This window comes from Aspergillus versicolor (genome assembly GCF_001890125.1).
Source record: "Aspergillus versicolor CBS 583.65 unplaced genomic scaffold ASPVEscaffold_3, whole genome shotgun sequence".
Taxonomy (NCBI): Eukaryota; Fungi; Ascomycota; class Eurotiomycetes; order Eurotiales; family Aspergillaceae; genus Aspergillus; species Aspergillus versicolor.
Window position 1 is genome coordinate 1315547 of NW_024467526.1, and position 25329 is coordinate 1340875.

General features: G+C 50.4%; 11 protein-coding genes across 11 annotated transcripts; 3 read left to right on the forward strand and 8 right to left on the reverse strand.

The window, feature by feature from the left end:
* Window positions 1-43: 43 nt before the first annotated feature.
* ASPVEDRAFT_51313 (RING finger domain protein) lies at window positions 44-1158 on the reverse strand (the record flags this gene model as incomplete). Its single annotated transcript, XM_040814456.1, has 2 exons — window positions 44-894; window positions 948-1158. The coding sequence occupies 2 exons, from the start codon at window positions 1156-1158 to the stop codon at window positions 44-46; spliced, it is 1062 nt and encodes a 353-aa protein (XP_040665810.1).
* Window positions 1159-1302: 144 nt separating this feature from the next.
* On the forward strand, window positions 1303-3609 carry ASPVEDRAFT_39434 (rRNA 2'-O-methyltransferase fibrillarin-like protein). Its single transcript, XM_040811920.1, has 5 exons — window positions 1303-1574; window positions 1647-1694; window positions 1755-1936; window positions 1986-2254; window positions 2317-3609. The coding sequence occupies exons 1-5, from the start codon at window positions 1472-1474 to the stop codon at window positions 3395-3397; spliced, it is 1683 nt and encodes a 560-aa protein (XP_040665811.1). The 5' UTR covers window positions 1303-1471; the 3' UTR covers window positions 3398-3609.
* Window positions 3610-4912: 1303 nt separating this feature from the next.
* ASPVEDRAFT_541230 (Fig1 domain-containing protein) lies at window positions 4913-6195 on the reverse strand. The gene is made up of 4 exons (XM_040814885.1): window positions 5968-6195; window positions 5834-5902; window positions 5445-5772; window positions 4913-5388 (listed from the first exon to the last, which is right to left on the reverse strand). Exons 1-4 carry the CDS (start codon window positions 5993-5995, stop codon window positions 5007-5009), a joined length of 807 nt encoding a protein of 268 aa, XP_040665812.1. The 5' UTR covers window positions 5996-6195; the 3' UTR covers window positions 4913-5006.
* Window positions 6196-6845: 650 nt separating this feature from the next.
* ASPVEDRAFT_60840 (putative exonuclease) lies at window positions 6846-9618 on the reverse strand. Its single transcript, XM_040815553.1, has 3 exons — window positions 9373-9618; window positions 9177-9324; window positions 6846-9121 (listed from the first exon to the last, which is right to left on the reverse strand). Exons 1-3 carry the CDS (start codon window positions 9383-9385, stop codon window positions 7042-7044), a joined length of 2241 nt encoding a protein of 746 aa, XP_040665813.1. The 5' UTR covers window positions 9386-9618; the 3' UTR covers window positions 6846-7041.
* Window positions 9619-9758: 140 nt separating this feature from the next.
* Window positions 9759-10951, forward strand: ASPVEDRAFT_149025 (translation machinery-associated protein 16). Its single transcript, XM_040808188.1, has 3 exons — window positions 9759-9996; window positions 10054-10138; window positions 10208-10951. The coding sequence occupies exons 1-3, from the start codon at window positions 9828-9830 to the stop codon at window positions 10488-10490; spliced, it is 537 nt and encodes a 178-aa protein (XP_040665814.1). The 5' UTR covers window positions 9759-9827; the 3' UTR covers window positions 10491-10951.
* Window positions 10952-11194: 243 nt separating this feature from the next.
* ASPVEDRAFT_39438 (MAM33 family protein) lies at window positions 11195-12901 on the forward strand. The gene is made up of 5 exons (XM_040811921.1): window positions 11195-11457; window positions 11614-11735; window positions 11818-11876; window positions 11960-12471; window positions 12527-12901. The coding sequence occupies exons 1-5, from the start codon at window positions 11268-11270 to the stop codon at window positions 12550-12552; spliced, it is 909 nt and encodes a 302-aa protein (XP_040665815.1). The 5' UTR covers window positions 11195-11267; the 3' UTR covers window positions 12553-12901.
* A 113-nt stretch (window positions 12902-13014) lies between these two features.
* Window positions 13015-14692, reverse strand: ASPVEDRAFT_60842 (DNA primase subunit PRI1; the record flags this gene model as incomplete). The annotated part of the gene is made up of 3 exons (XM_040815554.1): window positions 14456-14692; window positions 14202-14399; window positions 13015-14146 (listed from the first exon to the last, which is right to left on the reverse strand). The coding sequence occupies exons 1-3, from the start codon at window positions 14686-14688 to the stop codon at window positions 13015-13017; spliced, it is 1563 nt and encodes a 520-aa protein (XP_040665816.1). The 5' UTR covers window positions 14689-14692.
* A 1671-nt stretch (window positions 14693-16363) lies between these two features.
* On the reverse strand, window positions 16364-18056 carry ASPVEDRAFT_541489 (uncharacterized protein). The gene is made up of 7 exons (XM_040814888.1): window positions 17766-18056; window positions 17455-17517; window positions 17311-17355; window positions 17176-17202; window positions 16744-17130; window positions 16577-16662; window positions 16364-16494 (listed from the first exon to the last, which is right to left on the reverse strand). Exons 1-6 carry the CDS (start codon window positions 17780-17782, stop codon window positions 16596-16598), a joined length of 606 nt encoding a protein of 201 aa, XP_040665817.1. The 5' UTR covers window positions 17783-18056; the 3' UTR covers window positions 16364-16494; window positions 16577-16595.
* Window positions 18042-20285, reverse strand: ASPVEDRAFT_39439 (threonine synthase THR4). The gene is made up of 4 exons (XM_040811922.1): window positions 20095-20285; window positions 19615-20016; window positions 19286-19533; window positions 18042-19235 (listed from the first exon to the last, which is right to left on the reverse strand). Exons 1-4 carry the CDS (start codon window positions 20146-20148, stop codon window positions 18332-18334), a joined length of 1608 nt encoding a protein of 535 aa, XP_040665818.1. The 5' UTR covers window positions 20149-20285; the 3' UTR covers window positions 18042-18331.
* Window positions 20286-20520: 235 nt separating this feature from the next.
* On the reverse strand, window positions 20521-21771 carry ASPVEDRAFT_51320 (NAD(P)-dependent alcohol dehydrogenase; the record flags this gene model as incomplete). Its single annotated transcript, XM_040814458.1, has 3 exons — window positions 20521-20817; window positions 20876-21487; window positions 21595-21771. The coding sequence occupies 3 exons, from the start codon at window positions 21769-21771 to the stop codon at window positions 20521-20523; spliced, it is 1086 nt and encodes a 361-aa protein (XP_040665819.1).
* Window positions 21772-22424: 653 nt separating this feature from the next.
* On the reverse strand, window positions 22425-25027 carry ASPVEDRAFT_128973 (putative AP-1 adaptor complex subunit beta; the record flags this gene model as incomplete). Its single annotated transcript, XM_040806594.1, has 7 exons — window positions 22425-22875; window positions 22932-23293; window positions 23349-23917; window positions 23970-24607; window positions 24670-24801; window positions 24875-24895; window positions 24951-25027. 7 exons carry the CDS (start codon window positions 25025-25027, stop codon window positions 22425-22427), a joined length of 2250 nt encoding a protein of 749 aa, XP_040665820.1.
* Between the last annotated feature and the right edge of the window lie 302 nt (window positions 25028-25329).

A 25329-nucleotide genomic window follows, 5' to 3' on the forward strand; every position in this document is an offset into this window, starting at 1 on the left:
ATTTATACATGCCATAACTTTACTAGAACTTGAATCATTCTGATCAGTCCGGCACATAACGGTCCCGCGCATGCTGTACTCTTCGGGCAAGGGAATCCCGGTCTCTGTCTTGAGGCCGTGGTCCACGAGAGTACTGTGGCTTGCCAATTCGGCCACGAGAAGCCCGTCCGCTGCCTCTATAGACTGGAGTAGGCGTCCGATGGGACGCCACGGGATCCCGACGGCTCCTTTGAGTGTTTGTATCTACATCGCTATACTGAACGTTGCGGTCCCAATCTTGTAAAGAGATAAAAGGACTTCTTAGCCAGGCCTGGAGCTCATGCAGAAACAAGGACGCATTATCCCGTCCTAGAAAGTCCCTGAGGAGCTCTTCGGCCTGCCCCGCGCTGCCTTTGATATCGACGGTACGGAGAATGGCAATGATATACTCAAGGAGAAACTCCGCATTGTTTCCACGGCGATTTTCAAGCCGCTGTTGCCCCGGTCGAGTCACGGTCGAGGAGTCGGCTGGGGTGTCAGGATGAAGAAACTCGAAGACCAGAAGCTCTCTTCGAATCCATTTGCGCGCTCGCGATACTAGCTCTTCATCCCTGTTGAACATCTCCGGTGTAAATTCACGGTACTGAGATAGCCGATTCGAGCCAACGCGGAGTGAGTAAAGGCGGTTGCGGTAGACTTGTTGTCTACGAAGGAGGGGGTCATCTGGGGCTCGTCGCGGGGGACTTCGCGGGCGTCGCGGGCGACGGGGATTCCGATGGGGTGGTCGGCCATATGGGTAGATATGCCCTGAAGAGGCTACGTTTTCCGACGACCGCGGGAGATCTGGGAGATGGTAGGTTTTTGGGCCGTCCGAACGGTCGAGATTGTATTTGACCGAGGAGACGCCACTCTTACCTAGAGAAAAAGGTCAGAAACATGCTTCAAAGGGCCGTCACAGGTAACCGTACAGAGGGGACAATTGCGACGCTGTTCCAGCCAGCTCACAAGACACAAGAAGTCAAAGTTTGCATGATTACAAGACACTGCGACAGCAGGTTCTGTGATGGGTTCCAGGCAAATGACGCATGGGTCCGACACATCTTCCCGCTGCTGCTCCTGCGCTACCTCTTGGAGAGTTCGCTGCAGAATCCGCTGTTGAATGTCACCATCATCTGTCATTAGTTGAGCGCGGCCCAGTACTGGAGTGGGTGCTTTCCGGACTGGAGGGGACGTCGAGTAGTAGAGAGAAAGTTGACAAGCCGTTCCAGCGGGTCACGTTGTCCGCGGCGGCAACAATTTTCGGAGCTTCCAAAAAAGCACGAACTGACCTGGAACTTCCCCCCAAAGAAGCAAAGAAACGCTCGTTGCTACAAATCTGTTCCTCAAGCTGAGAAATCATCGCATTTGACCTTTTGAAATAACATCTAGACTCTAGCGATATCATGCCCTTCGGACTATGATCAAGAGATCTGCCAAATCAGTTGTTGACGCAATGGCGCGCGGAGCACAGAACGGCGCTGCGATGGACTACCAATCTTCATCACGGACAATCACTGGACTAAGGCGGTGGTCTATAATAAACAGAGAGCTGCCAGGTGAGGCCTTTGCCGTGTCTTTCGATGCTGTTAGCACAGACGAGTGACTAACTTTGCTTGTCTACATTTCAGGAGCGCCGCAGGTGAAAGCGATCCACGTATACGACTTCGATAACACCTGTAAGATTAGATATTGAAGTTTGGAACCTCGAACATCGCCGGGTTAATCGCTTTATGCAGTATTTCTGAGTCCTTTGCCAAATCCGCAGTTATGGAACGGCCCGAGTGTTGGGTTTCTACAAGCCTACGAAAGCTTTGCGAATGGGGGATGGTGGCATGATCCAAACCTGCTATCTGCCACTGGCGATGGCATAGAGAAAGAAGAGTCACGCGCCTGGAAAGGGTGGTGGAACGAACGGATTGTGCGAGCTATACACACATACCCATCGGACGTTGACTGATTACATATAGGTACAATTGGTTGAGCTGAGCATGAAGCAGAAAGACGCACTCACAGTGCTCCTGACTGGGCGAAGCGAGGCCGGCTTTTCTGAAGTCGTCAAGCGTATCGTTGAGAGCAGGAATCTTCACTTTGATCTCATATGCCTGAAGCCTGAGGTTGGGCCAAATGGCGAGCGATTTCGGTCGACGATGGAGTTCAAGCAGAACTTCCTCACAGACATAGTTCTCACTTATGAGCAGGCAGATGAAATTCGGGTCTATGAGGATCGTCCGAAGCAGTGAGTTTGATGCAAACAAATCTGCCCATTTGGTGCAGGATTTCCATTCTGACCTGTCGCAGTGTCAAGGGCTTCCGCGACTTCTTCGAGTCGCTAAACCGGAATCTCCAAGTCATGAACAGTCCCGGCTCACGAAAGGCAATTACCGCGGAAGTTATTCAAGTAGCTGAAGGGTCTGTGTACCTGTCCCCTGTAATTGAAGCTGCTGAAGTGCAGCGTATGATCAATTCCCACAATGTTGCTTCTCGCAACCCGGCGCTGAACGTGACCAAATCACCTTATGGTCGGCTATGCATAAGGCGTACCACCTACTTCACAGGCTATCTTATCCCAAACACGGATTCCGATCGCCTGATCAGACAATTATTGAACCCGCTGTTACCACACGGGCTCGCTGATTCAAATGACCTGAAGTATATGGCTAACAGTATTTTGATCTCCCCCCGGCCCGCAAGTCGTTCTATACTAGACAAAGTCGGGGGTATCGGCAGAAAACTGAGCTGGACTGTGACTGGGACTGGTGTCTTTGAGAACAAAGTCTGGGCCGCTCGACTGCAACCAGCTCTGGGCACAGAAAAGTATCACACAGAGAACAAAGTCCCTTTTGTGGTTCTAGCGATACGCAGAGGAGCTCGCCCTATTGATGCATCAAAAATTCACAATTGGCAACCCGTGTCCAATGATAAGGCTCTTACTGTTGAGAGTGTCGTGGGCGAGAAGGTCGTCTTACGCATCGAGGAGGATGGTCAAGGCGACTATGAAGGTCAGTTTATGAACAAGACTGGCAAGAGGCGTCACCAGCAGGAGCGGGAAGATGATATTCTCTACCCTGGGCAGAGTAGTGCGGAAGGACCACAGGGTCGTCATCATCACTATCCGCCACGCCACGGCGGGAACAACCGGCATGCGCACGATGATGGGCCTCGTCGCGGAGGCTATCGCGGCCGTGGCCGTGGTGCTGGTACACGAGGTAGGGGGTACAATCCACATCGTGGAGGTGGTCGCGGTAGAGGCCGTGGGCGTGACGCAGGCCATCCAAACTATAAGTCTCTAGATGATCAGTCTGCGCATGAGGGTGGCGGCGGCAGCTATGACGAGAAACCACGAACAAGTACCGGAGGAGGTCCGATCATGGACTATTAGCTTCGCAAATATCCTCATTTTTAGCCTTGTGTGTCTTAACACGTTCAGGGGGCGTTAAAAACGTGGTATACGTAACAAACTTAAGTTTTCTGGTTTTCTTCATGGGTGTACGTTTGGCATGGAGTGGCTGGCGCTAGGGCTTCCTGAGTCGATAGTTTCTTTTCGAGTCAAGTCAATATCATATTAAGTTGCCTTTACTAAGGAAAGGGCCTAAATGAAAAAAAAAAAAAAAAAAAAAAAAGCGACCTGAAGCTTTACCCTGATGTAAGTGGCCTGTTATTTACTTCCCTCCTGTCTGGATGCAATCGAGCCACGAATCCCCCGGCCGTCAGTCCGTCGAAAGAAACGCAACACCATACATGTCCCAGTCATATTCGGGAACACCGTCAACGAAAGGCCTCCCCTGATCCTATATCCATCAAAGAATATCCGGGCAGAGCTCGACGGGATTCAAGAGGCCCTGGGCATCGGATATCAGCACAGCCCAAGCCCTAATACAGGCAATCTTCCAAGATTTAGAGCAGTGCGAGTTCCTGACGTATCCTATCATATCATCACAAGTAACCTAATCTCGTTCCTTTGAGAGGACGAAGCGATCACACATTCCTATTATTGTTATGATGTTTGTTGAAGGGATCAGGCAGGAGCAATGGTGCCGGTAGGTTGCTCCTTCCTATTTCATCAGTCTCGTACCTTCTTATTAATACACCGTGGACCTTTGCCTTCGAGGCAAGAACGATGGTCTTAATTGCGGTGCACATTCCCTCTACAGCGCTTATCTGTCTAGAAGGAAAGTGTAACCACGGACCATCCTCGTCTGTCGTACCTTCCTATGGGTATGCTGTCTGTGAGGCAAGAGCGGGTGCCCTCGGCAAAGTTGTTTCTCAACTAAAGTATGTATCTTGATATATAAAAAAAAGAACATTGCGTTAAATAAGTAGGGAGTCACACACAAGGTTCGCCTACCTACCCATCTTGCTATGCCTTTCCAGTTTGTCGGGAGGTGCGATGAAAGAAGAATCTCCAATCACTTACGTCTTTGGTTACATTGTAGAACCACCTGTACGAAGAATAACGCAGAAGCATCGCTATTTGATTAGTTGCGTGAGTTGCGTGAGTTTCATGAGATTTATTCATTTCATTGACGTATCCATATTGCGCGTCAATTCCATATATCCTAACCATCCATCCGTAAAAGAAAATACCATCCTAGTACCCATATCCTGATTGTCGTTACAAATTGAAAAGAGCAAAAAGAAACTCTCGAAGGAAAAAAAAAAACTCTTTATACATCACAGAAAAATGCAATCGATGAGCATAAATCGCGGGGGAATATACATGTGCGATATGGCGATGAGCGAAATAAACAGAAGTCAAACATATGTCGGAGTGTTTTGATAAATGTTGAGATTGGGTTGTAGGTGGAGTGCCCTGGACTGTTCTAGGGCTACAACTAATCCAACCGCTTTCATGAGTGTAGCAAGTTCACGTGGTATTATTCATGTGGCGTCCGTAGTAGTCATGTTGATGTCGTGGGAATCGAGGTATTGTTTGTGCATCGAGTCGAGAGGTGAAAAAAAAGAAACTAAAAGGAAATGGACTTTGCGCTTCAAGGCTCGTCATCGGTTAACTGCCTTAATAGTCGCAGGTTTAGGATCATGACTAGCAATCCTATCGTCACAATCACCATCAGAGCGAATCCAAACCAACCCAGCACCATTGCCGAAGTCCCGACACCGCTTTTAACGCTTCCGTTTCCGAGATCTTGAGCTATTGTGCTTGCACCGACAGATGCTGTATGCTGCCATAGTACGGACACTAGCACGAATACGGCCGCAACAAATATCAAGGCCAGGGCGACCTGTGATACAGGGCGAGAAGGGAAAGGTTTTACTTCAACTTCAGACCCGCTAGGGTCAGTTTCCTCGTGCCATCCAGGGAAAGTTGCGAGAACGATGAAGCAGAAGAAAGCCAGGATGACAGCAATGATGCTAGGGATTATTAGTCAAATGGACGCCATATTTGGAGCGGATGGGTGTGGACTCACATCAGGTATGGGAAAACAACGGCGTCCTTGAACGTTGATGCGACCCAGACGAGGTTCAGCGGATCTTGGTCTATTGTAAGAATTTCTGCTAATGCGGTCGCATTGTTATTGCAGATGTAGGATCCACCGTCAGGCTGGACACAAATTCCGAAATATCCCACGCGAACTTCCAGCTGAGCTCCTTGCACAATGTTTGCCACGGCTGACACGGTCTTTGGTTGGACCTGGGCCAGATCAAAAACCGGGTCATAATGCTCATAGTACATCGAAATGAGGAAGATTGTAGGTATTTGAGGCGATGATGAGGAGCACCCCGCCAATAACAATGCTAAACCATGTTAGTTAGCCACACTCCAAACACTCGGAAAGAGAAGTAGAAAGTCACTCACAGAGAAGAATAATGACAACAGCGATAATTAGCATCAACACGTGGTGGTATCCGATCATCGGAATGAACCCTACATTCCAACTGTTAGTTATAACTGAAGTCGAAATAGCATGATCTTGAGGATGGGATACATACGGGCAAAGCCGGCTCCAAATCGCGGCATCTTGGATGTCAAACAGCTCGTTGCTGTACTCCTTTTTCCTTATAATATCCTCACTTGCAAAAACTCACTTCTCGGGGCTCCGAGAAGGAGTGTCCTTAGTCCAGCACGCCGTTCCTAACAGCAGTGCCCACTCCCGTACAACCGGAGGAAACAATTGTCGCACTCGTCAAGCTCGATCGTCGAATACCGAGCGTTAATTCCCAGAACAATCACAACAGAGGTCCACCAAAAGGAATGTAGCAATAATGTTCGGGGAGGAATGCGGCGTGGGCAATCGAGATGAGAAGAATGGCGAGGGTAGATCGAAGGAATGTACGAGATGACCTGAGTTATACACAAACGTCAGAGATAATGAAGCCAAAGCACCGTCGCCGAAAGTCTCAGTTGAAATGACAATGGCCTAGACGGGCATTCGAAGACTGTGGTATGGTGAGAGGGAAAAAGATGGAGAGGGAGAGGGAAAGCGAGAGATCGTAGCTGGACAAATCCACAAGTACAGCCCAATGGCACCAATTCTTTTCCTGCCACCAAATTTTGCGAAACGAGAGAGCGTCACCAGCAAAGATAGCAGGTGGCTGGACATCTGACGGTATACAACTGGGTCCTCCGCACTAAATGGAGAGGCTGGGCCAACGCCCTTTGTTTACAGCCGTCGGTTCCCCGGTAACCGTCCATACCGCCTGCCCTTCCTGTGCCGCCCCGGCAGATCGAACGACTCCAGATCGGGTTAGCACGAGGAGCGTCCCCGGGCCCACGAGTTCCATAATTAGATGAACTCAACCTCCATGTCGCTCCAGTGACTCCATTGGCCCATCTCCACACCACAGAGTGAAAAAGAAGCATTGATAGTATCGACGAGTTTTTTGTATTTCTAATTCCAAGGCCAGTGCCAAAATATAGAATATTAACTCAATACAACGCCAAAAGAAAGCAACCGTTTGAACACCAGCTTCCATTTACCAACCGATAACTCATCCGATAACATCCAAACTCCAATAATGCACCACCCATGACTAAGGTGCTATGGTAAACCAACAGAGTACACTCTATTTTTTCGTAAAAGAGAATCGCTTGAGATCCAAAGTTGTCACCCGAGATTGGCCAGTCGTGTCGTCGCCCGTGTCATCCTCTTCTTCCTCGCTATCAGGGACTATAAGGTCCTCGCTGCCTTGACCAGAACAAATATTGGTCTCGGGTTTAATATCACCAGGGCTTGCGCTAGAGCTCTTATCGAAACGAGCAGGGGCCCTCCAAATCAAAGGAGACGCTGGCACGCTATTCAAAGACCGCGATCTAGCCAAAGCGTTCTGGCCCAGCCGTTGCAATGGTGTAAGTCGTTGTGTAGGGGGAGTGCGAGCCCCAGTGCTTTCACTATCCGCTTCTCGCGCCACTCTTGGCCCTGGTCCGGCTCCACTAGCTTTGAAGGAATATTTTGAGAGGATTGCCGAGTTTTGGCGTTTGACATGGTAGTCAAGCACTTGGTGAAAGACCTCGGGCTCTGAATCGGGGGTTACAGTTTTAGCCTGCGCCACGCCTTCATGACTAGGGTTGGGGGTCGACTCCTCGTAATCTGGGTGGAAATGGTCGGCATTGCCCCCAGCTCCATTTGCGAGGGTTTCCTCGGCTACTGTATCCTCCGAATTAGCGTTTCCACCAGGATCATTCACTGCTGAAATCTCTTCCTCCGGTTTATCATCCACTTGGCTTGGATCGGGGATCTGTGACATTATATCTTCCATGTCATCCGAAAAGACATCTAACGTAGACTTGCGCACTTTCTTATTTCGGTTGAACTTTTGCCCCCCGCTAGGTGTACCTTGATTTGAACCAGCCGCGAAGAAGCGGCTGCGGCAGTCTGGTGTAGTAACCGGGCTGGCTTCATCTGTCTCAGAGCAAAGCCTTTGGCGTTTAGTGGGCTGCATGTTTGACAACTTTGAAGCGCGTGCTAAAAATGACGAGCGCTCCGCACTTCTCACGAGTGGACTCGGAAGCCGGTTAGACAAACCATTGGCAGGAGCAGACCTAACAACAGATGGTTGGCGCGGAGCAGGGGACGGTTCCCACGATGTGTTTGCATGGCGTTGAAGCAGTCGCTGCTGACTTGGCGACGGCGTCAGACTGTTTGGGTCCAGCTCGGCAAGTGGGACACGTTTCGGGGTGAAAAAAGAGTTAATCGGCTTGGATGGCTTGAGTTCAGAGAACGAACTTATAGTCTGCCGTCGGTTCAACGAAGGAACCGATTTCTTGGGTTCCGCTTTGCTCACATTCAGCGGCTTCACCACAAGTGGTTCTTTGGAGGTCGGGTCCAGATCGCCATGTGCAACCCCAACTGCGATTTCAGGGTCCATATCATCACCTATGAACGAAAGTTCGTCCAAGTTAATGTCACTTTCCGGGAGCGTCAAGGTAACTAGCTTGCCATCTCTAGGACAAAAAACTCTCTGATAAAGGAAAGTCAATTCAGCCTGTTTAAAACTTCGGATGTAGTCCGCCGGAACGTGGTACTGGCCCTCGAACTGGAGCATCCGAAGTGCCCTTTCCACGTTTCTGTACTTCCGGATGCTTCGGTATGCAGTCTTCAGACCGACGCGACCTATGTTGGGCAGATAGTCGCAACCGCTCAAAATGCACATGCGTCTGAAGTCGGCGTCCGTCCAACCAACAAAACTTACTTCTCGACACGCAGTGAAATCGGCCCGATTGATCTCGACGAAGTCTCCATGTTGGTCAAGTTTGGACAGCAGTCGTTTAGCACCGAATACAAGCAGGTCGGAGTCTTCGGATATGATGCCGTCAATAAAGCCATTCTGTTCCAGGTATACAAGTTGCGCGTCGGCCTCATATGGAGCGACCACATATTGAATATTCATTTTCTTCAATTCCTCGATCAAATGACGCGCCATCAGTGGTGTCACATCCACGGCCTTTTGGAATTCTTGGTACGCCTCCGCAGTGCGTCCTTTGCGAAGGAGTTCCAATCCTAGCTCTTTGCTCTCTTTGCGCCTCTTTTGTCTATCTAGCTCAGTGCCGGACTTGCTCGGTAGGTTGTCGCCATCAAAAACTAGGTACGGTTTTACGCCGAAATACAGAAGCATACGAACTCGGCCCAGGACGAAATCAATGTGCCTAGTTCATGTCAGTATAGGAAGATAAACAGATACACCCCCGGCAAATCACGTACTTCGCCGTTGGTCGATCCAAGACTAGATCAACGGAACAGGCCACCGTACCCCGATGTAGCCATCCATATGCATCCACCCCAAGTGTCTGTCCGCTAAACTTCTTCAGGTGACATGGTTTCTGGATTGACTTGAGAAGGCCATGGAGTCCTTAAGATATGTCAGTATAAGTAGCACATGTAAATCGTTACGTTTTACCTTTAATGCCCATCGTGGACACCCTGGGAGAACGAGGTACGCCTCGTGTTGTTTACAGAACCAAGGGAGGCATCCGTAGAATACTTGATAAGTGCGACAGAGCAAAATTGGGCGAACCACATGGAATTCACGTCTTGTAAATCAATAAATGGGACGAGGCAGCCACCCAGGAAATCACCAGGTGAGTAACAGCCCCGACAACAAGAATGGAATGCTTGACGCCGACTGTGTCCGTCTCGTAGCTCCCCAAAACGCGCAAGGCACGCGATGGCAGCCCGTGGCTCTAATTGGCTTCCTGGAGGCGGCTCTCTGTCCCACCATTTTCACCGCCTTATGGTTCTGCCGGTAAAAAAAGAAAATTCCCCGAAAAGTCGACAGCGTGAGGGGGAATTCAAAGGCACAAATCTTATCAAAAACTAACTGGAAAAATTCAATATTCTCATAATACGCCCATAATGCCGAAATCTATGCACAAAGTCCAAAAACACATCTCCAAAAAGAAAGGGGCGCTTGAGGCTATGCACGAGAACAGCAGAGATGCAAAGCTACTGCGGAGGGCTGGCGCAAGAGACGATCGGGTTGCACGAGTTTCAGCAAGCATGGCTAGGGGAAGGCAGTCTTATGGTAATTGGAATCATGACTTTATCTATCCTGGATTATCAATTAATATTTTAACCCTAGTGGATCGCATTAATTTTTTTCAAGAGGCAATCCCAGAGGGAGCAACGCCCTTCTCTGATAAAGACTTGGTCGATTCAGTCACGAGGTTAGCTCCCACAGACGCAGTCATATCTTTACCATCTGAGCGCATACTAAATCCCATCCTTCTTAACAGATTTATAAATCGCAGCGTGCCCGAGATCGAACAAGAACAAAGTGAGCGGAGAAAGGGTCGCCCGCCCAGCAAGAGGGAGGAAGCGCTGGTGCAACGAACCGAAGTCGAGGATAAAGAGTTCAAAACGGGGTTCTGGATGCCCGATTTGACACAGGAAGGCGTCGTGCTAGCCCTTTCCAAGTGGAATGGAAACTGGTCTGGGCTTAGCACCATGAAGTTCATCCGTCTAACAAAGGATGGGGAGAAGCAAGCTTCAACATTTCCACCTAAGGGCCTATCATGATCCAGGACTCTCACTTTCTTTTGTCACTTATACTGCAAATCACTTGAGACTCAAGCTTGCCCTCTATGCTATAACGGTGTCACGACAATATATATCTTTTACTCACTATCTACAACCCTATTCCCGCTGAAAGCGTCACCTAGATGGCCCAAAGAAGCCTGAAAACACTGCAAGGGTCTTCATTCCGTTGCCTCTCCTTATCCTGAAGGCAGCACGGGTGTTATTCATTCAACATCGGTTATACACATGTGGCAATCGCGCATAGTTCAGGAAATGACCTTCGAGTTGAGTTAGATGGGGTCCCCAGCAATTAGGGATTCTATTTATAAATAGTAGCCGTAGTCATATTGATTTATGCTTGATGGAAAACCATGTATTTTACCTATGGTAACTCCCTCGATTGAGTTGACTTGGTTAACCAATCCAGAATTACGTGGAAAATATATTCTTGCAGCAGAACGGGAGAACAACAAGATCAGCTGTGGACTGCTAATACCCTCACTGACTGTCATCTACTGGACAGCCCAGCAGGACTAATTATGTAGGATGTGCAAGGCATTGTTTAGGTACTTCAAAGAGGTGTTCATTTAGTTCCATGGATGGCAAACCGCTTAAGGCCAACTCAGTAAGAGCTCGGCGGGTCTTGGCACCGCCTATCCTCATTGGGAAATGTTAACATCATCCGTCCCAAATCTTTTGCGCTTCTCATCGACCCATCGTTCTTCATAACATCACAGCCTCTTTTCCATCTCATCTTTTTGACAGCCTCTATTCAAAATGCTCTCCATACGCACTCTCGCCCGCACAGTGCCTCGCACTTTCTCGCGATCAATCGCTTCCTCCCGATCTGCCCTCCGCCTAGTCGCGAACCTCCCCAAGACGAGCTTCATCCAGCCCTCCCTGAAGCAAGCTATTAGACCCGCACAAGCCGCGTTCTCAACATGTAGGGTGTTTAGACAAGCTGAAGGTAAGCATAAATTGCAAAGCAGGGGAAGCTGAGAGGATTGTGTCGGCTCCGGGAAAATTTTACTTGTCTCGATGTGCTTTCGAGCTATATAGAATTCAGACCACGAAGTTTCTACACGAATAATGCTGACCGAGACATTTTTACTCCCTTGAATAGGCGATGCCGAGCTTTCTGCTAAACTTGAGGATGAACTGAAGCACGAGAAGTCCTCGGGTCTCGAAGACTTGGAATCTTCCGTCCAGAACATTCAATATGTTCTTCAGAACAACTCTTGGGAGGTACGTGTTAAAGAAAACAACAACCAAAAAAAAACAAAAAATGCACTTGCTAGTTTACTTGGGATCTAATATTAAGCAATAGGTCAAAGATGTCCCTGGAGAACAGGAAGTTGTTTTAACGAAGAAACTCAACAATGAAGAGTATGAGACCTTTTTTATTTTTACATATCTAACTCATTGGCCCGCAGCACCTGTTTTTCGTTTGAGTGCTAACATTTCTCTAGGATCCGCCTTACGTTCACCGTTGCGGACCTCCAGAACTTGAGCGAACACGATGACTTGGACGGCCTTACCGATGGAATGGATTTCGAAGGCCACCAGCCCGCGAACCAGGGTGTTAGCGGAAACTTTGCTCAACACCCTGAGGACAGTATCGCACCTGCCGACCGTGAGGAGCAGGACCTGGAACCTAGCTTCCCTGCGCGCGTAAATGTCACCATCGAGAAGCCCGGAAACGGTGCCCTCCTTATTCAGACCCTTGCCCAGGACGGCTTGTTCCAGGTTGAGGAAGTCTCCTTCTTCTCCAAGCCCGACTTGGCCCACGCTGTCACCGCTGAGAAGGACTGGGCTCGGCAGAGTCTTTACGCCGGTCCTCCTTTCGAGAACCTGGACGAGGATCTGCAGACCTACCTTGAGCGCTACCTTGAGGAGCGCGGCATCAACGCCGAGCTTGCCAACATGATTCCCGACTACATCCAGGTCAAGGAGCAGAAGGAATATGTCCGCTGGCTCGAGAGTAAGTTTTCGCCCCGTGTTTGTTGAAGATTTTGGATGTCTAACCACGTCTCCAGACGTCCGTAACTTCGTTTCTGCTTAAGTGCACAAATAAGTACCATTAATCTTCATCGAATCTCTCTCAACTCATCTATTATCGCCCATGAAAGTGTTTCAACTTGAATCGCTCATCTGTTACAATATTTCGAGCTGCTATTTTGGGGGAGTGGGGCGACTCTCTGCAAGTGGACAGGATGCACATGTATTAATATAGAAATGAATTAAGGATTTCATTGTAATTATGCCATTGAATGTACCTTTTCGTCAGAAGTTAGAACATAAGTACTCGAAGCAAACGGAGGGCATTCGGTCCCTCTTTATAGGGGAATGTGTCATCATGAGCATAAACGGTGGTCATTCAAATACATTTAAGAAAACATCTCAGACGCCATTCTCCAAGCCACAGGAACAATAGAAACCTGAACCAAAATCCGCTCAAAATTACTGATGAAATAGCCAACGAATTATATGCAGGTTTAGAGGTTATGCGTCGATAGGGTAAGACTCAGAATTCCATACTCTCAGATTTAACCTCGGGGACGTCTTCGTGGCGCTCGCGCTTACCATGGCGCTCCTCCTTGTTAAGGCTTGCAATGAACGAACGGAAGTAGTCAATGTACGGCTTCAGGCTTGTTTTCTCGTAGTCCTGAAGCTTGCGACCGCCTCTAGCGTCGGAATCATTGAGAGCGCTCCCGTCGCCCTCTGGGCCTTCTGCGGTACCACTGTTGGGGTTTTCCGCATCCCAAGAGTCGATTTCTGACAGTAGTTCTGCGACTGTGGGCACGGAGAGAGGATCGAACTCCTCGACGTTGCGGATGTCGATAGGAACACAGACACGACCGGTGCCCGGATGGATCACGAAGGGACTCTTCAGCAAGTGAATCATCTTTTTGCTGACTTCGGAATCGAGGCGTGGGTATGTATACTCGAGAACGATGTCTTGCTTGGCATCGCGCAAGGCCGTGGTATTCAGGGTAGAGCTCTTCCCCGTCTTCGCGAGGGCATCGATATCGGCCCATTTGCTTGTGCTTGAGCGATCAGGAGCCGAATCCCATTTCCTGCGCAGGGACTCGTTGAGGCCTTTATCCGGGAGGAGGGAAAGTAGGCGCTGCGCTTGGTCTGTGCTGGCGAAGGTGTCTTGGTCCACTAGGATGGTCTGCGCAAAGTATGGCTTTAGGATCTCGAGGCTGCGATTCATGTGCGGGTGGAGTGGCCGTTTGAGGTTGACACGTTTGCCACTGTTCGTGCCGCCCCTGATCAAATCTAGGTAGCCTGCGATTCCCCTTCGTCGGTCGTCCGGAAGGTTTCGTGCGCGAGGATCGCAGACCCAGGCGTGAGCACCGCGACGTCCTGAGTATACCCATAGTATATGTTGGAAACCGAAGTCATCCCGTAGCGCAGTGTCTACAACTTTGATAGACATTGTCACAAAGGCCCAGCATTTCTCACATATATTGGCCTTTGTACAGCATGTACGGATGTCGTCGTAATCTGTTAAATCGATATCGAAGACCAATTCTTTCGCAAGAGGCTTCAGTTGGCCGCCGCCCAGTGTCTTTCGATCTCGCGGATTCCTATTATAGACGGGCCCGATTTCGAAACGAGAAGGATTCATCTTTAGGATATCCTTGCGGAATCTATGCAGATGCGTTAGACGGCATGGCTACTATGCCCGCTTGCAGGTGGACTTACAGATCCGCAGTTGGGTATGATTGATACCGCAGATACGCGTCGTTTTGCAGCGTTAAAGCGAACTCGCGGTTCCCGAAGTCAGGAGAGGGAACAACTCCGTGGTTGAGCCATTGGAATAGGTAGCGAAATGGGAATAGGCGCTGGTAAAATACTAACATGGTTTCCGTATCGACTTGGGCAGGCGCTGGTCCCGGTGCACTACAGTTGGTGAGACTTAGTGTGGTCCTTTTCGAGGGAATACTTAGAAATCTTACCCCGTAGACTCGGTTTTAGTTTGAGCAGGCGCACTGGAGGTTGGAAACTCGTTGTCATCGTCGTCTTCACCGTCGAAAAGATCTTCCAGCTTCACACCGGTTGTCGCCTTTTCCGTGTCATCACCACTGTTCTCGCCAGGCTTGGGAGAATCTGCGGCTGGAGGCGCATCTGGAAGGACCTCATCGTCCTTGTGGGAGGCATTTGACCCTTCTGGAGTGACTGAGTGCGGCATCGTGGCGAATTGGTGGTTGTCGAGTTGTCTCCTGCTATCACCCTGCTGTAGCCATTAACGCGGTTACGCGGTTGCAGACGCGTCGGGGCGCGATCCCCAAATTTGACCCTAAGCCCTAAGTTAAGATCAAGATAAGATAATTCTTCACGTGATGACACGTGATAACATACCGAGTTGGCCAATCATCGCCGCAAACGGCAATCACCTCAAGGTCCGACTCAAGGTCTCATCTATCCACCCAAGCTCCCACGATCCTACCCAACATCTGGTTCCTTTCGGGCCCTGCAGGGACATGTCAGCTCACAGTATCCGCTTGCGGAAATCAGACCCTGGTGAAAATTTTCTCCCACCTGTTGAATGACACCTACACTTACTCTCTGCCCTTCCTTGGCCCTGCGAACTAACCCACCACTGGGCCCGTTTGACTGGAGCTACCGCCAAGTTCCGTGATCCAGGGTCGTATATAGGCTCTTTGCTGCGTACCATCGGCTGTCGCAAAATGATATTCTCCACCGTGAAGTCATCACTGTCTGCCCTGAGCTCCAATTTCCTTGATTTCCCTGCGTTATTGCTCTGGGAATCGACGTATTCGGGGATTGGGCTGTCCTCAGGTGCTAGCTATATCCCATTTGCGTATTGAAGTCAATCGACCTTTTCTCACAGGGCTGACCCGAACAATTGGTTTGCCGCTTGACCGCTTTGGGCTGATTGCTTGTCCTTTTGTGCCCTTGAGCACGGTTCTCGTTGTCGTGGTACCGGTAGACGGTTCCCTCTGCAGTGGCTGGTTCCACATTCCTCAGCGGGAGAGGAAGATTTGCAATGAAGTAGTATGCCCGATAGAACGGTACCAAACCCAGCAATGACATGTTTTAATGTGCAGTGTTAACAATCTGCAGACTATGTTCGACTGTTATCCCGCCGGCTGGGTGGCTCTTGCGGTAGGTTTGCCGCTCATAGCAGACCTTTGCATTTTGGCCCATATGGCAATAAGCTCTGGGACCGAACTTGCACTGACAGGGCCATGGCTTGTCTGCATGAATGGTTGGAGCTCCTCATCCTTCAGGGATTCATTTAGTTCCATGACGCCATCATCATTGGCCCATTCGTCCAGCACATCACCCTGTGGTGTACATCTTATGCCCAAGTGGATCTTGTGGAGCCCGCCTTTCTAATGGAAGTTTAATGGAACCATGAGATGTCACTCATTCTTGGAGTAGCATACTGAAGCTTCTAAAAATTGCTTTTGCGTTTCCTTCCCAGCCCAGCTGTTCCTCTACAACCCATGGTACAGGACCTGTGTTGGATTCTCACGACCAACCAAGCATCGTTATTGCCCAGCAGGACTATGTCCCTTTCCCTGAGCCATGAATACTACTGTGGTATCTTGTCTCATCACGACTAATTGATAGTTCATGGTTGCAAGCGGCAAGCGCCCCTGCAGTCGGAAGGATATAAACTCTGATCTTTTCGCCCTCTCAGCATTCCTTTTTCCATCCACGCTAGATTGTGTCAAGCACAAGTCCATTCGCTTTTATCTCACTCGTTTCCTTCAACGTTGTGTGTTTGACGCCTTAGCTCCTTTTTACTAGTTCTCTTCTGCGAGACATCCTTCGAGATGGTTAAGAAGGTTACTGGTCTTCTGGCTTTGTCCGGCCCAGCGTTGGCCGGTCTCGCCCACCAAAAGCAGCCGACGGTAAGCAAAGAGCCTTGTCATATTTTGCTTAAACATCTCAACTAAGACCCGTTAGGCTACCGGCACCGGCGGCACCACTGTTACTGTTCCCACTCAGGTGACCAAGACCACCACTTTCACGACTACCGAGTGCCCCGTTACCTCTTCTGTGGTGACTTCTGGAACGAAGACTTTGACAATCCCGATCACTTTGACCAACACGATTACTGTCACCTCAACCTTTTGTGAGGACGAAACTCAGCCGCCTACTGGCCACCCAACAGCACCGACTGGTGGAAAGCCTACTCTTCCTACCGTGACTGGCGGCCCTGTGCCCACTGGCCAGCCCATCCCGACTGGCCAGCCCATCCCAACTGGCAAGCCTATCCCGACTGGCCAACCCATCCCGACTGGCCAGCCTATCCCAACTGGTAGCCCACGCCCGCCTGTCAGCAACAGCACTGTTACTCCTCCTTTCCAGAACAGCACTGCGCCTCCAGTTATCCCACCTACCCAGCCTGTGCCTGTCGCCCCTGTCCCTATCCCCAGCCAGCCTGGTGTCCCTGGACAGCCCGGTACTCCTGGTGTTCCTGGCCAACCCGGCACCCCGGGTGTTCCCGCCCAGCCCGGCACTCCCGGTGTTCCTACCGTTCCTGGACAGACTGGCGTCCCTGGCGTTCCCGGCCAGCCTGGTGTTCCCAGCGTTCCTGGCGTTCCTGGCCAGCCTGGTGTTCCCAGCGTTCCTGGACAACCTGGACAGCCCGGCCAGCCTGGTCAACCCGGTGTTCCCAGCGTTCCTGGCGTTCCTGGCCAGCCTGGTGTTCCCAGCGTTCCTGGACAACCTGGACAGCCCGGCCAGCCCGGTCAATCTGGTGTTCCTAGCGTTCCCGGACAACCTGGACAGCCCGGCCAGCCTGGTCAATCTGGTGTTCCTAGCGTTCCCGGACAACCTGGACAGCCTGGTCAATCTGGTGTTCCTAGCGTTCCCGGACAACCTGGACAGCCCGGCCAGCCTGGTCAATCTGGTGTTCCTAGCGTTCCTGGACAGCCTGGACAGCCCGGCCAACCTGGTGTTCCCAGCGTTCCCGGCCAGCCTGGACAGCCTGGCCAACCCGGTGCTCCCAGCGTTCCTGGACAGAGTGGTATTCCTGGACAGCCTGGCCAACCTGGTACTCCTGGTGTTCCCGGCCAGCCTGGTACCCCCGGTGTCCCTGCTCAGCCCAGTACTCCTGCCGCTCCCAGCGCTCCTGGACAGACTGGTGCCCCTGCTCCTTCCGGCGTCTCCCCGCAGCAGCCTGAGCACCCCACTGGCGTCTCGCCCGAACAGCCCGAGAACCCTACCGGTGTCTCCCCCGAGCACCCAGAGTTCACCGGTGCCGCCGCCAGCGTCCGCCCGGCGGCTGGCTTCCTCGCTGCTCTCATGGGAGTTATGGCCCTCCTCTAGACAAATAAAACAACACAATCGTATCGATTCTGTTGCTAGAAATCATGAAGGGTTGTTTTCTGCTTTGCACTTGAACTTGAGTTTAAAAAGAAAGAACGTGGAGTTTCAGACTTTGTCTCACGTGGCCTTCTCTATTCTTTCCCGACCCTAGTTCTTATTTCAGGCCTGCCAGGTTTGAAATGAGGAGGCCGGTTCCGGGCTGGACTAGATTGGTCTTATATTAATTTATTTTTTTGAAGGTGGTTGGTGGTTATAATAGTTTTAATAATAAAAAGACTTGCATTTTCACTTAAAAAAGATATTGATCTATCGTATGGAACACGGCTTGACAGCTTCATGCATTTGAGCAACGCAGAAAGCATGGATTTCTTTCATATAATTTAGGATCCGTCATCTCACAAACACAGTCCTATGCTAAGAGGAAAATGGAGTTCACATCATCAACGTAAGCCAGTTTTTGCCTGATATAATGAAAGGGCAAGGAAGATATGCGTAGTCTCTATGTAAAATTTATATGTACTTGAAATCTAGCGCCGTCCCTCAAGTTCCTGCTCAACCTCAGCCTTGACAATCTCGCGCACACCTTGCCACCCGGCCCCAGCACGGACAGGCGTGACTCTGCTCTCACGCTGCTCAAGGCCAATGAATTCCTGGGGCAGGACTTCTGTGAAATCATATCCATCCTCTGCGCGAAGAGCTAGGTCAACAGCACTAGCGAACTTTGCGGGGTGGGCAGTTGAGAGCGAGATGTGTTTCGTGTTGGGGTTGCGCTGGATAGAGCGCAATGAAGCGGCAACGCCGACAGCGGAGTGAGGGTCGAGAATGTAACCCCCCGTCTTGGAGGAGGTGGCGCTGCCTGGAGTAAGGTTTGGTGGGAAAGAAGAGTTATAGGTTGTCCGGATTTGGGAAATAGTTTCGTCGTTGCTCACGCGCTCGCTCTCGAACTCGGCCTTCGCGCCCTCGACAACGGCTGGGGGGACAGTGAAACCACCATCAGTCTTCAGCTGGGTGAGCCATTGGCTGACATTTTCGGAAGCTTGCCTGCGCCGCTCTTCCACAGAGCCAGAAGTGATTGCCCTGAATGATAGGAACCAGAGCAGGCGCTCGAAGTTACTGCTAACTAAGATGTCCATAGCGGGGCTGTGTGTCTCCTTGACGCCATTGCTCTGGGTGTCACCCTTGGTGTATTGACCACCAGAACGGAAGAAACGGTCCAGAATATCGTTCTCGTTTGTGGCAATGACAAGTTTCTCTGCAGGGAGGCCCATCTGCTTGGCGAACCAACCGGCGAGAATGTCGCCGAAGTTGCCAGATGGTACGACAAAGCGAACCTTCGAGCCATCGGAGCCAGTTTTCTTCAGAAGAGAAAAGTAAGAGTAGAAGTAGTAGGTTGCTTGCGCCATTACGCGTGACCAGTTGATACTGTTGACGCTTTGAGACTGTTAGCATAAACTAGTAACGCCCAGTGGCGAATTACTTACGCAGCAAGGTTATGTGTGGAGTTGATATCGGGATCCGCGAAGAGGGCTTTGACGATATCCTGGCAGTCATCGAAAGAACCTTCGACGGTGAGGTTGTGAACATTAGGGTCGAGCACGGTCGTCATCTGAGCTTGTTGAATAGGCGACACCTTTCCGGTAGGGAACATCATGAAAACAGAGACATCCTTCTTGCCCCGAACACCGTAGATTGCTGCACTTCCTGTGTCACCTGAGGTTGCTCCGACGATCTGAGAAAGCGGTTAGTTTGGGTAGACATGAACCGAGGGCGGATATAGATCCAATAAGTGACCAGAAAGCGGTATTCATACAGTAAGGTGGTGCCTGTCCTTGCCGTCCTTGCCCTTGTTCTTACGCACAAGGAAGTACTCAAAAAGATTACCAAGGAATTGAAGCGCAACATCCTTGAAAGCGAATGTAGGGCCGTGAAATAGCTCTAGAAGGTACAGGTTCTGTTTCGGGTCAAGTTCGACCACGGGGGTACGTTCGGGGTGGCGGAAGGTCGAGTACGAGCGGTTGATAATCTCCTTGAGGTCTTCGGCGGGTATCTCGGACGGCGAGACATACAGGGACATAATCTTGAATGCGAGTTCCTCGAAGCTCAGATCGCGCCACTCAGTCTCCCATCCCGCGGGGAGGGAAGGGATTTCCTCGGGGATGAAAAGGCCGCCATCTGAGGCCAGACCTTTCAGGACGGCTTCCTCGAATGTGAGCTATATCAGACAAGATATAGTTAGCATAATCTTATAACTTTGATTGCCTTTTTCTGCGGGAATCGTCCTATGACATACTCCGTAGGAACCACCCCGCGTACTGAGATACTTTTGGGATAGTGTATGCGACATGGTCGATTGAGCGGGAAAATGAGCGGTTAGATGGGTGAAAAAAGAGCAATGCCTTCGATTAAAATGATACCGCCGTTCTAGTCTCACAGATAAATCAAAAGAGGGACTGAAACCGCTTGGCCAGCAGTGAGTCAAGTCTTTGCCTTCATCCAAAAAGAATGACCGCGGGGTGCCCCTTACCACTCTGGGACTAGCGCTTCCGACAGCGGCGACATCCATCACGTGCCGTGGCGGTTGGCCCCAATTGCCCGTGCGATTACTAAGTACCTAATTGGTCGTCTCTTCGTCTTCATCACTCGTTCATTTCTATAGTCGTTTCTATACATTTCTATACTTCATCACTCATAACTCGAAATATGTAAGCCGTATCGTCTAGTGTTCTTCGTTCACCAGGACGTAACGGTACCGAGCCTTGCCTTCGTGCATATCAACAATTGCCTTGTTGGCGTCCTTCATCAGAACCTCTTCAATCCATGGCTTCACGCTTTTCTCTGCAACAAGAGCAAGCATTTCCCTAATCTCGTCTGGACTTCCAACGAGGGAGCTTTCCATCTTGAGGCGGCGCTTGAGGTTCGCAACAGGTGCGTTGAGCTGACCATCCTCTGGTAGACCAACCTGAACAAAGCTTCCGTTCGTTGCAAGAAGACCCACGTACTCGGCCATGGGCATCTTGTTTAACAAATTAGTTTTCATAAAAATAAGCCAGCACCGAGTGTAGACTACGTACCTTAGTTGAGGACACGGTGCAAACAATGAGATCCAAAGAACGGGCGTACTTAGTAGCCCAGTCCGGCTCGTCATCAGTAGCAATGTAGAGATCAGCACCCATCTTAATTGCGTCTTCACTCTTCCCAGTCTTGCGCGAGATAGCAACAACCTTTTCCGCACCCAGGGCCTTAGCAAAGAGCACACCAAAGTGCCCCAGACCTCCAACACCAATGATACCCACACGCTTTCCAGGCCCGCAGTTGTTATGCTTCAACGGACTGTAAAGTGTAACACCACCACACAGCATCGGTGCCGCTTCAGCAGAGGGGATAGCGTCTGGAATCTTCACCGCAAAGTGGGAAGGGACGCGGTTATACAGGGCATATCCACCGTAGGATTTCCCTCCATTGTAATGGACACTGTTGTAAGTTCCAACAAACTTGTGCGAGCAGTAGTTTTCCCAGCCCATGGCACACTCGGGGCAGTCGCCGAAACGGCCCACACAGGCGTCGCTCTGAGCGCCGACTCCAACGCGGTCTCCCACCTTAATACCGCCGACAGCCTTGGAGCCAACACGGACTGCGGTGCCCACGATTTCGTGCCCTACACAGCAGGGGTACATGGTGGGCCTCTGTTAATATGAATTATTAGTTACTGAGCCCTCGGATGTCTTCTCAGCCATGTCTACTTTCTCCTGTCCTTTACTCCGGGAATCAGTAGATAGGGGTAAAGACTTACCCAACCACTGCGAAGAGTGTGCAAGTCAGAGCCGCAGATACCGCAGTGCGTGACCTTGATATCAACGTCGTTTTCCTCCCAGGCCTTGGGCTCGAACTCCTGCCAGACCATGTTCCCATCGGCCGAGTTCTTGTCGAGACCCATCCACCCTTCGAACTTGTAATCTTGCTGCGCCATGTTGATATCTGAGATGGAACTGTCTCAGCACACGATTGTAGAATTATTGAGAGAATTGAGAAGATAGGAGAGGTGCAAAGATAACATCGAGGAGCTAGGGAGTTATTTTTCGAGCTGGTATGGAATCGGCATTCGGCTGCCGTGGCCTTCGGTCCCACAATTCCCGTTCACTTTCGAAACAAAAAGAATGACGGGATTTCGGCTTAATAATAGCAATTGGAGGCATTTGGGGAGAGAAATACGTTCGAGGTTTAATAATTATTGTTAACTTTAATGTGTGATAGGAGAAATGCGAATGGGGCTGATTGGGTGCCTATCTGACAGTGGGTGGGATTTGAGATAGATAGATCGCGCTTTAAATCTTACTGTAGTATACTCTCAAGTAACAAGTCTATTTTCACACGTTCTGCTCGAGATATCGCAGGGGGTGGCAATGCTGGAAAGAAATGCGATATACATGGGCAATACATGGTGGGGGAGATATCAAGAGCACCATCGATAAGATCATACAATCGAATGGTGGAGATTACCTATGTGGGCAGTATTTTGGATACACCAGAATACTTTATTCGTTGTCACACCTCCACTGACGCCGTCTCAACCAGTATGGAGCTTCTATTCCCAATTAAAAAAGAACGCTCAAATTTGCCTGTTTAGAATAATGACATAATGTCCTCGTTTGTTTTCTTTGGCTGACTCGATCCTGGCGCAGGTGGTGGTGAAGACATGCCATTGCCAGAGATATCCAGGCCAGAGAAGCCATTGAGGAGATCCGCCCCTGCACCACCAGCGGGAGGAGGTCCTGCACCGGTCGAGGGCGGGGCACTGCTATCTCCGAACACACCCAAGAGGTCATCCAGATTATTGCTCCCTGCAGGGGCGCCGCCTGCGGGAGAATCAACGCGAACAGGAGTACCAGCCAAGCCGTCGAGCCCGGAGACGCCACCATCGGCCTCCTTGTGAGCAGATGCGGGTGCGGTGCCGTCGAAGTCGATGTCCAGTAAGTTCTCCACGTTGTTTTGCTGCTGTGGAGCCGCTGTTCCTGTAACGGCTGCGGCTGCGGCGGCAGCTAATGGGTTTTCTCGAGCATTTTGAAGTTGTTCCCTAGAAACACGCATTAGTTCATGTTATTATAAATATTATAAATTGAAGAGGCATACTCGATAGCCGCCTTCTGAACAGCATCGGCACCGAAGCGGCCCTGGCCAACAAATTGCTCCGGAGGCATATGGTAGACGGAGGCGAGTGTGGAGAGTTCAGTTAGAAGTTGTTCAAGAAGAACAGGTGGTAGGGAGTTTATCGTAGTGACGATGGGGGGCTTCTTGGAAAGCACGATATTTCTGGCAGCGTTCGAGTCGCTGGTGTTGGAAAGTAATCGCCAGTAGACATACGCTCGGTCACGAACATCAGGGTTGTCATTTTCTGCTGTTGCTGCCTGCAGAACCTTTTGCACTAGACCTTGAGCCTTATCGGGGCGTTTCAAGAATAACTTCACGACAGCAGTCAGGATTTGTAGCTGAGTCTGTAATCGTCTGTTAGCATAGCAACTTACACTGTACGCGAGGGATTGAGCAAACCTGAGGCCACTCTTCGCTGAAACCTTCAACAAAACCGGTCAAGATATCGCCGGCGTTGCTTATTTTTTCAGCGTACTCTCCAACAATCCAAATGAGTGCAGCCCGAGCATTGGGCTCATCCAGTTCATCAATGCATTTGCAGAGCGTGGGGATGATGCCTTCGTATCCGGGGTATTTACGGAAAATGTCTTTGATCACCACGATAGCTTCCTGCACCACGTAGTTGACCTTGGTACCGATAAGATCGAGTAAAGTGTTGACACACTTTTCGCTGGCGCTTTCAATTTTAATCGCGACCTGACCAATAGCCTTGACTGCACGACGTACGAAATCCATGTCCACCTCCAGGGCGTATTCCTTGAGTTCAGCCAAAAGCTGGTCGAAGTTTCGGTCATTGGCTATGCGCACCATGATCTCAAGCTTTTGGAACTTGACATAAGGTGGATCGTTGTACTTGCAGAAGAAAACGCGAAGCTCTTTGTTGAGGATATCTGGCTGTTTTTGGAGTAATAGATCAATGTTCCGTAGAGCGACATATTGCACTTCTGGGGCGGACGACACCAAGGTGACTGGAAGTTTGTTAGCAAGAAAACAGCCATTTTGGAAGAGAGTTCGACATACCTAGGGGAGGGGCCATTTTCTTCAGATAGGCTTTGGAGAGCTCTGGGTTCACTAATTTCATGTGGAGAAAGACTGTTTTGACAGCAGCCAGTACCACACTAGGGTTCGCGTGTTGGAACTGAGGTGCAACACGTTCGCAAATCTGCTCTGCCTCATTCACAGCACTTGTTTTATACTCCGACAGCGTTGTGAGAATTGTAACTCGACCCCATTCAGTGCACTCGTTCAAAGCCATCAAGAGCTTTCGGAGCGTATTTCCGGTTACCTGGAGGGCTCGGGTCTCCGGCGCAGCGTGGTGAATCTCCGATAGAGCGGTTACCGAGTTCGCCACGACCATCGGGTTGGGGTCCGCAATCATTTCTTGAAGCATCTCGAGGAAACCGTTTTCTAAGCACATGGCGGGCCCCAAGTCGAAAAGTTTGGCCACACAGATGGCAGCAGTTTTGCGAACGTACGGCGACTCATCTCGCAGTGTCTTTCGAAGTGGTTCCTCCATGTAGTCAACCATTTTATCCACTCGGATGCACCCCATTGTTCGGACTGCGAGCGCCCTGATAAGCGGGTTTGGGTCTTCCGAATCTTGCACAAAGGTGTTAACGGCGAGAATGCAGAGGTCAGGATGTGATTTGGCGTAATTCCTAGTTTACGGGATCCCATATTAGTCGACAGTTTTCTAGAAGGGCGGAGACCTGGTCCTCACATAAGATAGAGATATACCAGCTTCTTTTGCTCCAAGTCGGTAGTCGCAATATTTTTGAGGACATCGGGGAACAGAGCCGATACATCCTTGCCCAATGTCATGGCCATAATAGTCTTTTGGATTGCCTCCTTTCTGCAATAATAATCAGCCACCATCCTGTATGCCGGTACCGAGTTTACGTAAATCGCAAGCGGGCGTGACATACCTCTCGTAGGCGTACTGTGAGCTGTGCGTTCGTCAGCATTGAGGCTATAGCTAAACTGTAGGGGAGAAATCCATACACAAGACCGGCTCGCAACTCAAAGGTCTCGCCTTTCCTAGGCACCGCAAAGGCGCCGCGGATTCTGCTCATCGCCATAATGGGTAGAAACGAGCTTCAGCGACGACGAAGTCGCGCCTCCGCAAAATCAGTGCAGACAGAAGGAAGAAGTCGAAGTCAGGGCGCTGCCGACCGCTCGCTGCGGGGGAGTTTGGCAACGGGAAAGTTCGCTTCAGGGATACCTATGTGGACCACCTAAAGCACGCGGCGAGGGATCGGAACTGGGCAGCAAAAGCGTGCGGGTAATTATTCAGTCATTATCCCCCGGATACAGGGTTTCGAAAAGGGTGTAGACGGGAACCAAGAGAAGGGAAGCCGGTAGATGGAGCTGGGTGGGAATG